The 17,815-nt window shown below is 43.2% G+C and overlaps 1 protein-coding gene across 1 annotated transcript in view; it reads right to left on the bottom strand.

The window, feature by feature from the left end:
- The window catches only part of DYSF (dysferlin), a 235,687-nt gene that overhangs the window by 208,594 nt on the left and 9,278 nt on the right, over window positions 1-17,815 (bottom strand). Inside the window, exons 2-3 of the mRNA XM_069067342.1 lie at window positions 14,050-14,105; window positions 12,356-12,447 (exon numbers count right to left, since the gene is read on the bottom strand). Of these exons, the coding sequence (XP_068923443.1) occupies window positions 12,356-12,447; window positions 14,050-14,105 (148 nt within the window). The remainder of the gene's footprint in view (window positions 1-12,355; window positions 12,448-14,049; window positions 14,106-17,815) is intronic.

Below are 17,815 nucleotides of genomic sequence, written 5' to 3'. Positions count from 1 at the left end.
GATAGATAGATAGATAGATAGATAGATAGATAGATAGATAGATAGATGGATGGATGGATAGATGGATAGATATTGATAAATATATGTGCGTGTGCTTAATTAAAAATTGCTGACTCCTTTAAAGTTGAAAAAAAAAAAGAAAAGCAGATCAGGGCAGCTAGGTGGCACAGTGAATAGAGCACTGGCCCTGGAGTCAGGAGGACCTGAGTTCAAATCCGGCCTCAGACACTTAACACCAAAAAAAAAAAAAAACTAGCCGTGTGACCTTGGGTAAGTCACTTAACCCCAACTGCCCTCCAAAAAAAAAAACAGAAAAGAAAAGTAGATCAAAGAACCTATGCTAACAGCCATCCTGGATATGCTAGGGTGCTTGCTGCTACACTATCTTGAAAGCTGAGGAAAAGGGAATAAAGGAATAAAAGATGGTGGGAGGCAGGCCCAAGATGAATGATACTAGTAGGGGAGCTCTCCCCTCCAGATTTACATCCCTTTCAGAGAACCAGGAGATTAGCTCTAGGAAGCTGCCTGAGTCAATCATCAGTCAGCATTAATTATGTGCTTACTGTATCTCAGGCACTGTGCTTAGCACTGGAGATACAAACACAAAAGGGAGGCGTTCCTTTCCCTCCAAGAGTTTACAGTCTACTGAAGTAGTAAAGATTAAGCCACTAAGCTAGGGTCTGTTTTTAAAGATCTCAGAGAGCACCCATTGGGGGTCTTGTTCTACCAATGCACATTGAAACCCTCTATGACCCAGTTGGTGAGTCAGGACATGAACCCAGACCTCCCTGATACCTAGGCCAACTCTCTATCCTCCATGCTGCTTCTCAGCACACTTTTGTCAAAATTTGGCAAAGTGCTTCCCTCATGACAACCTTGACACTGTAGGCCATATAATGGAGAAGCCCAGCCCTTAGGAGCTTGTACAGTGTCTTCAGCCTGAGAGGAGCTCCCATATGAATTTCAGTGCTTAGGGACATGTGACTATTTCATGTCCAATTCCCAGGTGAAAAAATAACCCTCCTCAATTGGCTGCTGAGACATAACTACACACATATATCCAAGACACCCAGTGGGAGGAACCTAATCTCTTTCCCTGGTTGTGTTCCAGTGAGGAGGCAATAACTAATGTAAGCCTCTGGGTTGGGAGAGAGAGAGAGAGACACACACACACACACAGAAAGAAAGAGGGAAAGACAGACGGACAGACAAAGAGACAAGAACAGACAGAGACAGAGAGACAGACTGACAGAGAGACAGGGACAGACAGAGAGACAGAGAGAGAGAGAGAGCTAGCAGCCTACTCACCCCACCCAGGTCAACAGGAAGCCATGACTAATTTGGAAATTGTTTTGCTTGACTAAAAAACAATTAATAAATATATTTGGAATGGTTTTAAAAAGCACATAACGTCATGCATACAAAGGAGAATTTGCAACAGCTGTGATCTGGGAGCTTTAAAAAAGTTCCAAGTTCATGAAAAAGTTTGCCAACAGCTGAGCCTGATGAGGGGCCAGCAACCAGCTTGATCAACAGTAAGATGCACTGTGATGTGACAAATGAAATGGTCAGCCATATGGGAAAATGCTCTAAATCCCTATTGATTAGAGAAATGCAAATTAAAACAATTCTAAGGTATTACCTCACACCTATAAGATTAGCTAATATGTCAGAAAAGGAAAATAATAAATGTTGGAGATGTGAAAAAATTGGGACACTAATGTATTGTTGGTGGAGTTGTGAACTGATCCAACCATTCTGGAAAGTAATTTGGAACTATGCCTAAAGGGCTATAAAACTGCATACGCTTTGATCCGGCAATACCACTACTGGGTCTGTATCCCAAAGAGATCAAAAAAAGGAAAAAGAACCTATGTGTACAAAAAGATGTATAGCAGCTCTTTTGTGGTGGATAAGAATTGGTAATTGAAGGGTTGCCCATCAATTGGGGAATGGCTAAACAAGATATGTTACATGGATTGCAATGGTGGAAGAGGACAGAAGAGGAGGGGAGACCAAGATAGAACCTTGGGGTACATCAGAACCAGACGGCAAAAGATTGAGGAGTAAGCAAGAGAAGAAAAAGTGGATGCAGAGAGAGAAAGTATCAAAAGCCTTTTCTGGGAGTTTTAGTCCAGGGAAGAGGGCTATAGGACAACAGCTTAAGGGGATGATAGTGTCAGGTGGGGAGGAGGAGGTTAAGAGACCTGAGTGTGTTTGCAGGCAGCAGGAACGGAGCCAGTAAATAGGGAGAGAGTGAAGATCAGAGACAGAGAGGATAATTCTAGGGGCAATCCACCTAAAGGAGAGAAGGTATGGTACTTAATCCCTATGAAAAGGCTGAAGACCCAGGACTGGATCCTTACCCTTGGTGCCTTAATTTCCTAATGTTAAATTTATGTGAGTCTCTTGTCCCCCAACCAAATTGTAAACTATTTCAAGATATATTAGGCATATTTTTAAAACGAGAGAGAAAGAAAGGAAGCCATCTAAGGTCCAAGGATGAGAATCTGCGCCAGAGGCTTCCAAGCCTGGTGAGAAGCAACCTGTTTGACCCAAGATAGCCATAATCAACTGTGGCAGCCAAGGGGGAGCAACTCATTCATCAACTATCCTGACTATGAAAGTGAACTTGAGAGAGTGAATGTGTAATCAATGGGATTCGGGGGAAGAGTGTGCCTCCAGTTCAAGGGCATGTGCTTATGCTTCTGGATAAACAGAATATATAATTGCAGTAGCTTCTATAAACTATAAACCCACTCACTATAGCTTCTCAGTAAATATTCCTTTGTAAAAGTTAATTAATATTAATTTATTAAACGATGCTAGGAGTTAATCATGGTAATTGAGATTAGGGAAAACTCATTGGAATAGCAGAAATAATACTTGTTTGTGTGAATAGCAGAAAAAAATACTTCACTGTCCCTCAGGAGCACCCCTAAATCCTGAGAAGGAAAAGTCGTCGCCTGTGGAGACCCCACTTGCCAACACAAGCAGGAATTGCGATGTGGACCCCCAGATATTTGAAAGGCTACACTTTCCAATGTCCATGTGCCATGAGCTCAAGGTCTTTCTCCACCCTGGGTGCCATTCACTGAAATACTCTCCAGGTTATTAATGCCCCTCCAAAAATCGACACCAAGAAATGAAAACCACACTCCAGATTGTTAACTGCTCTCATTTCTACAGTACTATAATGCAAAGAGCTTTTCCATCCCCACCTGTGAAGTAAGCCATGTGAGTATTATTAGAAACATTCAACGGATTAGGAAACAGACTGAGAAGTAAAATATCTCACCCAAGATCACAGAGGTATTAAGTATGACCCCATCCCTAGGTCTTCAAGCAAAGTCAACACAGTCATTTGTTGTGATGGTTATTCTTCTATAGCTATAGGTTGGGCTACCTTCCAACTCTGAGATTTTGTCAGTCTCTGGAGTTGCAAGTTTAGGCCTTGATATGGGGGAAGGGGGCAAGGTCTCTTACAAGTTACAGTTCTTCCAAAGTGGGGTAGACTGCCTTAGGAGGTAATGAGAACCCCCTCATTGAAGGCCTTCAAGAGGAAGATGAAAGAACATGGTGGTGATTCCTATTCAAGTATGGTTTGGAGGCCATGCCTCTGAGGTCCCTTCCAACTGGGAGACCATGATTCAGTGAAAACAGCTAATAATGACTGCCGTGACAAAGGGCCAGGCTAGAGATAACAGAAGTCATTCCCTTCAGGAACTAACCCAGGCTCACTGCCAAAAACCCATCCTCCAGGCTTAGGCCCATGTGTGACTCTTAAAAGTTTCCTGCTTTGGCCCTGAGGTAGGACAAAACCTCAAAAATGTTCAGAACCCAGGAGTTTCCTGCACTATACGCAGCAAAACAATATGCAGTATCCATGAAAATCCTTGAAAACATAAATACTTCTCAAGCTTAGGAAAATGCTAGAAACAATAAGACAGAGACCTTGGGGTGGGAAAAGGGGAGGGGACCTGCCCATGTGTTCCAAAAAGCCAGCCTGTTTGAGATGATGGCTTAAAAACAGTCCTATACTTCCAAAGTAGGAGCTGCTCTTTCCAGCTTTCAAAGACAGCAAACATTCACTGTTTTATCGACCAGTGTTTTCCAGGTGTATTTCTGTGTGTTTATATATAAATACTGGTTAAATGAAAAATAAAATAAAAGACCCTTCTTTCCCAGGCACACAAGTTCCAACCATCTCACTCCCCTCTACTACAGCACCCTCTGTTAGGTGTTCAAAGCCCTTCATAACTTGACACCCCCTCCCCGCTACCTTTCTAGTCTTCTCATACCTCCCTCTCACCACACACTCTTCTCTTGGCTGTTGCACTCTCTCCACTCTGGGGATTTACTCTGGCTGTCCCCCATGCCTGGAATGCTCTTCCTCCTCAGCTCCTCCTCCTGCCTTCCCAGAGTTCTTTTAAGTCATAACTAAAATCCCGTATCCTATGGAAGCCTTTCTCAATGCCTTTTAACTCTAGCACCCTCTAAATTCCTATACATAACTTGCTTGTGCATATTTGCTGGTTGTGTCCCCATCAGATTGTGAGCTCCTTGAGGACAAGGACTACTTTTTGTCTCTTTTCATATTTCCAATGCTTAGAACCAGTGCCTGACACACAGTAGGCACTTAATAAGTGTTTGTCGTATGACTGACAACAATATAGTATACATCAGTGCAGAACCATCATAAAACTTCATTGTGACTCCAAACCCAGATTAGATGTAATACAGAGGAAATCAAGGAGGTTATTAGACCTGAAAGAGGAGGACCTAAACTAATTGAAAATTTTCATTTAACACAAACTCCAAAAAGTCTTCCTAGCAACAAAATAGGTAATAAAAACAGTGCTGACATGTCAAATGATTCTGAAGAGGAGATGGGCATGCAAAGACTGGAATTTCAATAAAGCATTTTCTTAGTCTAAGAGCACAAATCCAACTAGTGGACCAATTATACCCCAAAAGGGTATTTTTAAAAGCTAGAATTTGCTATAACCCTCATGCATGACTGTATTCTTTCACAGTATTTGATTGAGCATTAAAAAATGTTTTAAGAGCTATACACAGCAGGACACGTGTTGCCATGATAAGGAATTAGGAGGAAAGATGATACAGGAGCAGCTTGAGTAAAAGTGTTTGAAGACCTACAAAAAGGCTCAGTGAGATGCCTTTCATCAACAATTGAAAGTGAAAAGGTCAAGATTATATAAGGAATCAGATACATGCCAAGAACAAAACAGACAGTTCAACATCAAGCAAAAACTATACTATGAATCAGAGGTGTAAAAAACATGACCCACAACACTCCCTAGTGAAGTATGAATCAGATTAAAATGTAATTCCTATCTGATTTTAATGTGTTAATGTATTATTTCTAAAATATATATATACTATATGTGTGTATATATGTGTATATATATATATGTACGCATACCCAGACATACACACACAAATGTATGGTTTTCTAAGTCAGTATGTGGCCCAAGGGGATCTTTATGTAGACTGAGTGGCCCCCATTTCTATTTGACTTTGGCACCATTGAAAAGTAAAGACAGGAAAAAGAGAGAACTTGAAAAAGGAATGAGTGGAAATTTCCTGGTGATCTACATCTTTACAGGAAGTCCAACGCAGTAACATCGAAGGCTGCCTCAAACGTAAGATGGGAACCAAGTGAACCCCTATCATAATGAATGACAAAATGGTTCTATCAAGGGACATAGCTCAAACTCTAACTTCTGTACAAAACTATAAGGTATCGGGACTGGAGAAGATTCATAATTATGAGTTCAAATACTTAAAGGTGGTTCATGAATTACTAAGAAAAGAACTTGAGCAGCTTCCTCCCAGACTCAAGACTGATCTAGTGTTTCTTAAAACACAGCATCGTAGAAAGTGAGAAAAACAATGACCCCTCGAAATACGGGCCAGTACCCCACGTAACAGGTATGAACAGAAGAGACAGCAAGGTGTGATGGCTTTCTGCTCACCTCACCTTCTAAGTCACTCCTTGATTCATTCTTGTAATCTCTTTATCCTCCTAAACCCAACAGTAATCTGTAGATATGTTTGGCTAATTTGTTTCTCACTAATAAAAATTGTAATCACTTTCTCGTTAACCATGAAAGAATTCAATTCATCATTTCCTACCCAGGTGCTCCCTGTTCTTCCTGTTCCCAGACATCCATCATTCTGCAAGATGAATCAGCTCTGAAACTCACACCTCCTAAGCACCCCCAGCCCCTGGGCCCCTCCCTTCCTCTGATTGGGGGTTGGGGGGCGGACATTGGAGAGTCCTCCCAAGTCCACCCCCATTTATACAAGGGCATTCACCTCAGGATTTCCCACCTGGCTGATCTCTTGAATTTCATAATCTCTGGAAACTCATCATTCTGCATGACAAGTTCAGTTCTATAACTCACACTTGCTCAGACCATTTCCCGCCCTGGATGCAGGACTTCACCATATCCTCCCCCAATTAGGTGCCCTCTCCCCATCCCATCTTTTCAGTTCCTTTCCATGTGGTGACTCCCCCACCTGATTGTAAGATCTTCGAAGGCAGGAACTATCATATCTTTCTTTGCATCCTTAGCACAGTATCTGGCACATAGCAGATGCTTAACAAATGTTCACTGACTCTTCTTGACTCATTAATTAATTTGTCCAAATCCCCAGTCATCTCATTAAATATTAATTATTTAATAAACTGGAGAAATAGCATTTTCATGAGTAATTACCCATATTTCTCCATAATTAAATATTTTAATTACTAAATATGTAAAAATTAATTAACAAATGAAATTAACAAAAGGCTTTCTCATTTTATTAACTATCTAAAATGCTTTGTCCATCCAGACAAGGGTCTGGATTACTTCAACTCAGTGTAATATGGCAGATGATTCCCGTTCACTCGTCTGAAATCTCATTCTCACACTGCTCAGATCAATCCTGATACTGAAAAAGTCTGTGGACAATCTTCTTCATATATCTCCTCAAGACAAAAGTTAAATTTGATCTTTTTGGAAATAAGCTAAATTAGTCCTTTCCACTCATCCTCTCTACATAATTATTGGAACAGTGTTTCCAAAAGATGCTGTACTTTCAAACTCCTTACAAACTCTTCAGAGAATTTTCTTTCTAAGGTTTCTTTGTAACTTATCACTACATTTCTGTGAAGGAAGAAGTTTCACGTGACTTTCTCCCTGTCTTCTCCACTGATCCTACATAGATCTTCATAGATCACAGATAAAACATCCCCTTTCCTGACTTGATAGAGAAAAGCACATCATTGTAAGACATGTCTCAAGTGTACTTAAAACCGACAGCATAAATTGCTTTTTTCAACCTACTCTTTGATGCCTACACTCTTAGAGAGATAGTAATGAGCTCTATAGTCTCTGTGACCTAGACATTTGAAACAAGGATTATGTATGTTTATGTATGAAAAGCTTTTACCACTCAAATAAAAAAATCTATAAATACAAGAAGACAATATATTGGCTGTAAGCAAAAAGCCCATGCCAAAAAGCCCCAGGGCTTTAGAGTACAGTTTATTGACTGCATAATAATCCCAAGTGTAGTAAGAACACTAAAACATTGACCAGCCACATGGAAAACTATTCTACTGTATTTAAGTAATGAATAGAATGCTGGGCCTGGATCAAGAAGACCTAAGTTCAAATCTGGCCTTAGACACTTACAAGCTTTGTGACCCTGGGTAAATCACTTAACCCAGTTTGCCTCAGTTTCCTCATCTGTAAAACGAGCTGGAGAAGGAAATGGCAAATCACTCCAGTGTTTTTACCAAGAAAACCCCAAATGTGGTCACGAAGAGTCAGACATGACTGAAAACAACCGAACAACCATGTTAGGATTAAGTCCCTTGAAGGCAGGGACTGTCTTTCTTCCTGATTATATTTATATCCGCAGCACTTAGCCAGTGCCTGGCAAACAGTAAGCACTTAATAAATGTTTGTTGACTGACAGACCTGGATTGATAGATGGATGGGGATTATGCAGGGAAGCAGTAAAAACCATTGCCAAAAAAGTAACATTTTTCAAATACCTGGGAAGGAAGTATCTGATGCCCTAGACCATAGACCAGAAGTCAGCTCCTCCTAATAACCCATCAGTCCCCAACAAACAGAGATTCCAAAAAATCCTTGAGAATTAAACAAAGGGTTTTGGAGGTAGAGCATTAATGGAGACAAAACAGTCCCACAATTGCCAGGCCACAACACTGATGCATGAAAATGTAAGAATGCTATTTCTGGGGTGGCCAGATGGGCTCAGCGAGTGGGAGCACCGGCTCTAGAGTTGGGATGACCTGGGATCGAATCCTGGCTCAGACAATCAGCACCACACCCAGAAACACCTGGCCATGTAACCTTGAGCAAGTTACTTAACCCTGATTGCTTAAAAAAAAATGCTATTTCTAATAAATTTTACCTTGCCAATAATCATCACCTCCAAACTGCATGGAATGAGCAGCTTTCCAAATAGAGAAGTCTAGCAGAAGAAATCAAAACCACATAAGAACAGGATTAAAAACATCAAACCCAAAAGATTGGTGAGAGAGTGACCTGTCTCAGGACTGTTTTATCTGAGCTTCATCAAATATATGTGATGAATGAGAGCAGGAAAAAAAAATAACAACAGTAATAAGGTCCCACTTCTAGAGCTTTCAGTTTGCCAAAGCCTTTTTCTCCAAGCAGGTGGGCATTATCCCCATTGGCATATGAATAAACTGAGGTGAAGTGACTTACCCAAGGTAACACAAATAGTAAGTGACCAATATGGGACCAGACCCCAGTTCTCCTGGCTCTAATTCCAGTACTCTTTATACAATGTTGTACTGTCTTCTGTCTGCCCCCACACATGCAGAACAGAAGCAGACTGGGCCAGCTTCCCTGTCCCCAGACAACACGCAAATGCTGGCCAGGACTTGTATCAGCCCATTAAGTATTAGCAGTTCTGACAAACTCATGCCAAACTGGGAATCAGAAATCTGAGAGCCAAGCTCTGTCCCTTGCTGACCCTGAACCCTAAGACCCTCTAATGAGGCCCCTAGAAGGGGACCTTATTGACCATCTGGTCCAACTGCCTCAGTTAACAGATGGATAAAGAGAGGACTGTCAGACAGGAGAAGGACCTTGGCTTCTTCAGATCTAGAAGGACCATTGAGGTCTTCTAGGACAAATGGCTCATTTGACATGAGAGGTCATGGGTCTCGTCCAATGTTGCACAGTGTGTCGTGACTGAGCAGGGACCACAATGCAGGGCTTCTCATTCCAATTCACGATATGCCACCTTCTCCCCATTTTTCCCCAGGGGATTCCCCCCATTGTCCTGGGAGGAAAGTGACTCCCCAGAAGAAGACCAGCATATGTCTGGGGAAACAGAGGCAGAGTATGTGTAAATGTGTAAATGGGGATTTAGCCAAGGGCAGGCTCACTCATTTCCAAGAGACAGATTTAGGAGTAATGGGAGGTGTGGCCAACAGTCCTTAAAGCATGCTCAGATTCACCTTTCCTCTACTCCCTTCCCCCACTAAGCTTCCTTCTGGGTTTTATAGAGTAATCAATCAATCAAACAGGCACAAAGGCAAATAGTCAGCCAGCATTTATTAAGCACCTTGATGTGCTAGGCACTGTTCTAGGTGCTAGAAAAAGAGAGTCACTAACAGTCTCTGTCCTCCAGGAACCTAAATGTTAATTAGGAGATAATAATATGAGTAGACGGAAGAGGGAGTGACAGTAGCAGCTGGGGGGGGGGGGAGGCGGGAGAAAACCAAGAAAGGCTTCCTGGAGGAGGTGATAATTGAGGTGAATCTTAAAGGAAGTCAAATATTATAAAAGTCCGAAGTTGGAAGAAAAAGAATTCCAGCCAGTACAAAGCCATGGAGATGGGATACAAAGAGAGATGTACACGGTACAGTTGGTCATGCAAGGCAGAGGGTTTGTTTATAATTTTGATTATGTTAAATTATAAAGGGTTTGTGCAAATAAAACAAATGTAGCCAAGATCGGAAAGAAAGCAGAAAACTGGTGGAAAAAATCATAGACAGTTTCTTAAATAAAGGTCTCATGTCTAAAATATATTAAAAACTTTGTCAAATCCATAAGTCTTCCCCCAACTGATAAATGGTCAAAGGATATGAATGGGCAGTTTTCAGATGAAAAACTCAAAACAATTTATAGTCACATAAAAATGTTCTAAATAATTATTGATTAGAGAAATGCAGATTAAAACAACATTGAAATATCATTTTACACCTACCAGACAATCTAAAATAATAGAAGGGTAAAGTGACCAGTGTTGGAGGGGATGTGGAAAAATTGGGACACTGACTCACTCTTGGTGGAATTGTGAACTGATCCAACCGTTCTGGAGAGCAATCTGGAATTATGCCCAAAGAGTTATTAAACTATCTATACCTTTTGATCCAGCAATACCACTACATGGCTTATCTCCAAAGATGATTAGAGATAAAGGAAAAGAACCTATATGTTCTAAAATGGTTATAGCAGCTCTCTTTGTGGTGGCAAAGAACTGGAAACTGTAGAGATGCCCATCAACTGAGGAATGGCTGAACAAGTTGTGGTACATGATTATGTTGGAACACTACTGTGCTATAAGAAATGATGTCCCAATGGTTTCAGAAAAAACATGAAAAGTTATAAAGAGTGAAATGAGCAGAACCAAGAGAACACTGTATACAGTAACAGCAATAGTGTTTTAAGAATGACTTTGAGCAAATAAGTTATTTTGTCTAGTATAAATATTCAAATTAATTATAAAGCACTTATGAAAAACAAGGTAGTGACATGATCAAATTTACACTCTAAGAAAATCACTTTGGCATCAGAGTGGAGGATGGATGAGAATGGGAAAGGATGGGAAGAAGGAAGACCCATGAGGTCAGCACTGCAGGGGTCCAGGTGAGGATCAGTGAGGGTCTGAACTAGGATGGCAGCTATGGAAATGGAGTGAAAGAGATGCATGGGAGGGAGGATGCAGAGAAATAAATGACAAGATTCGGTAACTGACTCAGAACTAGAGTCAGAATTAAGTAAGAGCGAGAAGCTGAGGGTGACAGCAGAGGAGACAAGAAGATTAGTGGTACCTTGAACATAATAGGGACTTCAGAAGAAGGGAAAATGTGGAGGGAAAGACAATGAGCTCTGCATTGGAAACACTGAATTGGAATCAAGGCTGATGAGGGGCGAGCAAGCAATGATCCCACCCAGCGGTGGTTTGACTTGTTAGGGGAGACATTGCCTCCTGGAATGAGCCAGCCCAGCTGAAAAAGGGAGACCCTCCCCCATAGCTAATTGAATGGGAACTCCCAGAATGAGACCAGGAGTCCCAAAATGCTCCTCAGCAGCACATCTTCCCTTCAGCCCCATAGTCCTCCCTGAGGGAGAATGGCCCTGATGTGGTGGTGGCAGGTGGGATGCTTTTGTGCTTCTGTCCTGGCTATATTTTCCCAAGAAATACCCAAGCCTCAGACAATGCCAAGGTCTGGGATTCTCCTTTCATACCCCTTACCTGCAGAACACAGCCCTCTCCTGATTTAGCTAAATCATAGGGAGCAGACTCTAAAAAACCAAATAATCCCCCAAAATCACAGAATATGACATCTAGAAGAAAGCTCAGGGACCTTCCTCTTACAGATGAAGAGCTGAGGTTCAGAGAGGCCACCCTCTGCCCCATCCCCACCCACTCCCAGCTCCTGAGTCCTGACCTCCCAGGATGATTCTTTATATTGGACAAAGGAACTGGTCTCCTAACCTCCTGCTCAGGAAATGAGCTTCGTAAGGCTGGGCAGGCCATTTACCCTCCCTTCCCTCAGTTTCCTCAACTGAGAAATAGGGATGATGATAGCATCTACTTTACAGAATGCTCAAATGAGATCATATACACAAAGTACTTTGAACACCTTAAAGTGCTACATTAATAATAATAACTAATAATAGATAATTAACAACATAACTAGCAAAGCACTCATATGTGTATTGTCCAATAATCCATGAAACTGGCCATTATTCTTAACCTCTCAAGCACAGCCAGGGTGGAAAAGAAAGGCTAATGTTTTGTGTGACTGTGCATGAATAATCAATATCAAAGCACTTGCCTTCCCAAGGAGGGAGGAGATTTGGAACACAAAAATTATTTCTAAAATGCTAAAAATGTTTTTACAGGTAATTGAGAAAAATAAAATAAAAACATTCTTTTAATAAAGAATAATTAAAAATAAAAAAACATCTGGACTATGGGGTAGGTGAGGGTCCCCGCAGCTTCCCAAGGGGACAGAATCCTTCTCAGGGACCCTATGGTTTCTCACCTGTTTCTTCCAACTGTCTCATGGTCTTTTACCACCACGTGCAGCTCAGAGCTATGGTCCAAGGGGATGCCTTTCAAATCCCACTCAAATCCCTGGAAGGAGAGAAAGGGCATCAGCAGCAGGAGAACACAGGGACCTGGTGGCAACAGCCCAATGGAGAGGGCAGAGAGAACAGAAAGGACCAGGCTCTGCCCCAACCCCCCATGCCAAGTTAGGGGCCCTGGAATCAGCACCTGGGAGAGAGGTCACCAACAGAAGCTGGCTGCTTTCTTAAGGATTTGAGTCAATGAGCAGTTCCCCTCTCAACAAAATGGATGCTTGTCTTTCTCATGACACCCTCTGTGTACCATCTCCCCCATCAGACCAGAGCTCCTTGAAGAAAAGGGCTTTGTCTCTCCTTTCAGACTAGAGGGTAGGGGCTGTTTTCTCCTTGTAAGTAGAGGCTCCTTGAGGACAGGAGCTGAGTCACCCTCTTTAGGCTAAGGGTTCCCAAACTTCCCATCTGTCAAATAATGGACTAGAATCAGGGGTGAGCAACTTGCAGCCTCAAGACCACATGTGGCCCTCTAGGTCGTCAAGCACGGTCTTTGACTGAATCCAAACTTCACAGAACAAATCTCCTTAATAATAAGATTTGTCCCATAAAACTTGGACTTAGTCAAGTGCCAAAGTTTCCTCAACCCTGGACTAGACAATCTTTTTTTTTTTTAGGGGGGAGGGCAGGGCAATTGGGGCTAAGTGACTTGCCCAAGGTCACACAGCTAGTACGTGTTAAGTGTCTGAGGCTGGATTTGAATTCGGGTCTTCCTGACTCCAGAGACGGTGCTCTAATCACTGTGCCACCTAGCCACCCCTGGACTGGACAATTTTAAGGCCCTTTCTGGTCTGGTTGGGATCATGTCCCTGGACCAGACTCATTCCAGTTCCCTCTGGACGCTTTTTTCTCCTTCAATGTCCCCTCAGGTTAGTCTAATGAGGGAAACACAGCTTATATCCAAGAAACAGACTTGAAAACACATTCTAACACTACCCAGCTCTGGGGTCAGAGGTGAGAGAAGGAATCCAGAGTAAGATAAGACTTGAATGGATTGGGGTTAATCAGGAAGGGCTTCCTGTGGGAGATGTGTTTGTTCAGGGTCTTAAAGAAGGAGAAGGAAAGGACATGATTTAAGGGAGGAAGGGGCAGCCCCTAATTACTTGATCAGTGAATCCTTAATTGTTAGAAAGGCAATTCTGAGTAACATTCGGATATCAGTGAGTGGGCTCCTAAATTTGTTTTTCAAAAAGGGGGTGTTAGTATAAGGTGAAGGGTCTTAGATCTTGAGCTGGAAGGGTCCTCTGAGACACCATCTCATCCAAACCCCTCAATCAAAAGATGATTACTGAGGCTGCAGCAGTAAAGTGACTTGTCCTGGGTTACAGTGGTCAAGGTACAATTTGAACCCAAGATTTCTGACTCCAAGACATTCTCTTCACTATGCCCTGAAAAGGGTGGCAATGGACCAAAGGGGGGCTCACTTATTCCCCCATCTCCCTTCTACCACTCAGGATTTCAAGAATCCCTTGGAAGTCCAGCCCATATGTGGAGCTACATGGGTCATGTATGTCTTTTCCCCCCTTCTAAAATATCCCTTGAAAATCTGCCTCCACCAGGAAGTCCCTCAGGATTCCGGGTTCCCTGAGCAATTCCTCACCTCATTCCACACAGGATTCACATTGTTCTTGATGACCTTGGTTCGCTTCTTCACCCCTGGGGAAGAAAGGAAGAGAATGTCCGATGGTTTTACGATTCCACTCAGTCATGCCCAGAGATAAGGAAATGAAGAGACATGTTCTCCCCATAAAAAAGAATCACACAAAACCAAAAGAAATCTGAAAATATTCCCCTCCCCCAGTTCACCATAGACAAGTCACATTCGAATGGTATATGTATCTTTTTATTTACCTATTCAACAAGTGCATAGTAAGAGCCTACATGTGCCAAACATCCCAAGCACTGTGTGCTGGGGAAGTAAAGACAAAATCAAACAGTCCTGTCCTTGAAGAGTTTTCATTCTGCTGTGAGGGAGAGAACAATCTAACCTTCCTGACTTACAAGATCGAGTGCAGATTTCTGGACCTTGTATTTGACGCTTTGCATCAACTGGTCACCTGTTTCTCTACCATTTGATCTCTTTTGAATCTCCAATCTGGCCTCTTCATTCCAATCAAAATCATCTGTGTCCTGTACTCCCTCTTTATTCCATTTCTCACACCTATCATGATGCCTTGCCCACTTTCTTCCTTAACTGAGAGTACTCTCACATCTCTCCATTCATCCATGTGTTCCCATCTTCAAAATTCCCTCCCTTTGGGCACCTTCCTAATCTATACCTTTCTTCAGGTCCTGTAAGAATTTCTAAGCTATTCTGAGCATTTCATGTATGGGCTGTCTCCCTACTGGACTCTCATTCCCCAAGGACAAGGACTCCACCAGTCTAGACTGACTGCCAAAGTTACTTACACCCATTGAATGACAGGGCTGGACAATTGCTCGGGTCACTTCTGGTGGCACATGGGCTCTGGACCCTTGAGAAAGGGCTTTGATGACTAACAGTTCCATGTAGGTCCTCCTGATTCAAGGACTGGTTCTCTGTCCACTGAGCCACCTAGCTGCCCTGAAACCAGTAAGATTTTGTTGTTCAGTCATTTCAGTCATATCTAACTCTTTGTGACCCCAGTTGAGGTTTTGTTGGCAAAGATATTGGAATGGTTTGTCATTTCCATCTCCAGCTCATTTTACAGATGAGGAAATGGAGGCAAGCAGGGTTAAGTGACTTACCCAGAGTCACACAACTAGTAGATGTCTGAGACGGGATTTGAATTCAGGAAATGAATCTTCCTGAACCCTATACACTGTGGTGCTGCCTAGCTGCCTTTAAGGACTAGGAAAGACTTTTTTCAGAAGGTGGGATTTCAGTTGGAATGTAAAGGAAACCAAGTGATGTGAAGAGAGAGAGCTTTCCAGCCAGAGAGCACAGTCAATGAAAATGCCTAAAGTCTAGAGACGGAGTGTCTTGTTCAAGGACCTGTGAGGAGGCCAGGGTCATGGGATCAAGGAATATGTTGGGGGATTAAGCTGGAAGAAGACTGGGAAGGTAGGAGGGGACAGGTTATGAAGGGCTTTCAAAGCCCAACAGAGGATTTTTTTTAGTTAATCCTGAAGGTGATGGGAAAGCACTGGAGGTCAATGAGTGGGGAGGAGGTGACAGAATCAGACTTGTTCTTCAGGGAAATGAGCTTGACAGCTGAGTGGAGAATGCTCTGGGGTGGAGAGGCTTGGGACCCACCTGAAGGCTGTATTTCAGGAGGCCAGGTATGAAGTGATAAGGGTCTGTACCAGGGTGGGGGTGGGGTCAGAGGACAGGAGGGGGCTCATACAGACATGCTGTGATGTCTACTCGTGACAAGCCACAAAATGCTCTATTCCAAGAAACCCTGGGTGGTGAAGATGGAGCCAAGGTCACCAGAGGGATGTGAAGAACCATTGGGGACTGTCACTGAGGTCATCGAGGAGGGAGAGGAAGGGAACATGTCAGCCAAGAGGACTGAGCAGCTCTTCCTGCCCGGCTGGCTAAGAATCAGAGATGGTTATCTGAAAACAGCAGCCAGTGATGAATTCCCACCCATAGCGCCTTCATTTCCCATCCCTGAGGGATCAGTAAAGGGCAAGGCCTTGCTAAGGGTGGCGTTGACAGGAAAGAGCTTCTCACGTCCTACTTAATTTAACTCCAGTCCTGTCCTCAGGCTAAATACTATCTAGGCAAGACTCTTACTGACCTCACATATCCAACATTCCTTCTCTCTACTCCCAGGGCCACAACTAGAAGAGACCTTCATCACCTCTCCGCTGGACAGCTCCTCACAGGCCTCCCTGCTTCCCAGCTCTCCTCTCTTCCCAAAGTGATTTTCCTAAAGCCCAGCGCTGACCACATCACTCCTCTACCCAATTAACTACAATGACTCCCTAAGCATCGATATTAACTCCTACTTGGATTTGATATCTTAGTCAACAGACCGGAAAGGGGAGATGAGAGAAAGAGACAGAAACTGAGGCAGATATAAAGAGAGACAAAGGGAGAGTGCGCAAGCAAGAACAAGCCAGGAAAGGCTTGGAAAAAGAAGAATGATCACTCTGTCAAGTCACTTCTTAAAGATATTTCCTGCAGTAGTTCTACTGGTGCTATGAAGGCAGCAGCTGGTTCATAAATGCTAGGTGGATTGCCATTCTCTGCCCAGACTGCCCCCTCCCCACCTCTATGTGACCTCCCACTGCTGTCCTGATTCCCTCTTCCCAATATGGCCCCTAAATAGGTTTCCTGTCTTCTTATAGATCCATCACTCCCCTCTGCACGTTCCACCATCCAGCTACTCTGGTTTCCCCTCTGTACCCCCACCTTGCATCCTCTTGGCTTTGTATTGCTGATTTCCCATCATCCTCGGCTCCCTTCAAGCGTCTGTGAAAATGCCATCTCCTGTAGGGGAGTCTTTCTCAGTCTCCTCCCCACCCCCCTCTACCAGTGCTAGGACCAGTACCTCCAAGGTTACACCCTGAAGGTATCTCATATCTACCCTTTGGTTCATGGGCTGTCTCCACCATTAACTAGATTATGAACCCCTAGAAGGCAGGATTATCTTTGTCTTTCCTTGTATCCCCAGGATTTAGCACAGAGCCTGGGACTCAAGAAATGCTTGATTTGACTGGGGGAAGGCAGGTAATTGAGGAGGCCGTGGGGTACTGTGGAAAGAGAAGGATGGGAGTCAACTCCCAGCTTAGTAGTTTTTCGACCTAAACCAAGCCTCTCAGGTCCTCAGCTTCCCCATCTGTAAAATGAAAGGATTGGACTAAGGGGTTCCTTCCAACTGTAAAAATGTATGATCTTATCACTGTTGATTGCTAGCAAGTATTACAAGAAATCCTATGGCTCATTCATTTATTCAGAAACTTACTGAGGATCTAGGCCATGGATGAGTGGTGGGCCTTCGTACCTTTGCTAAACAGTATGCTGGATGACCATTTGTCTCATATTTGTGGAGACTAATCTTGAGGGGTATGGCTTGGATTAGGGATGGCAGCTGCCATCACCCCTATCTCTATAATCCTGTCATTCTGCCCATTCTTTAACTGAAGCCAATCCTATAGTCCAAGAATTCTCTCTCTCCCTCTCCCTCTCCCTCTCCCTCTGTCTCTGTCTCTGTCTCTCTGTCTCTCTGTCTGTCTGTCTCTCTGTCTGTCTGTCTGTCTGTCTCTCTCCGTCTCTCTCTCTCTCTCTCTCTCTCTCTCTCTCTCTCTCTCTCTCTCTCTCTCTCTCTCTCCGTCTCTCTCTCTCTCTCTCTCCCTCTCTCTCTCTCTCTCTTTCTGTTTCTCTCTCTGTCTCTCTCTCTCCCTCTCTGGGAATCCCAACATTCTCTTGTTAGGAT

The sequence above is a fragment of the Petaurus breviceps genome, unplaced genomic scaffold (assembly GCF_028583685.1).
Source record: "Petaurus breviceps papuanus isolate PSGF00001 unplaced genomic scaffold, PetGlider_PUasm1.0 139, whole genome shotgun sequence".
Classification (NCBI taxonomy): Eukaryota; Metazoa; Chordata; class Mammalia; order Diprotodontia; family Petauridae; genus Petaurus; species Petaurus breviceps.
Note: the sequence above shows the minus strand (reverse complement) of the source record. Positions and strands in the feature narration are given on the sequence as shown.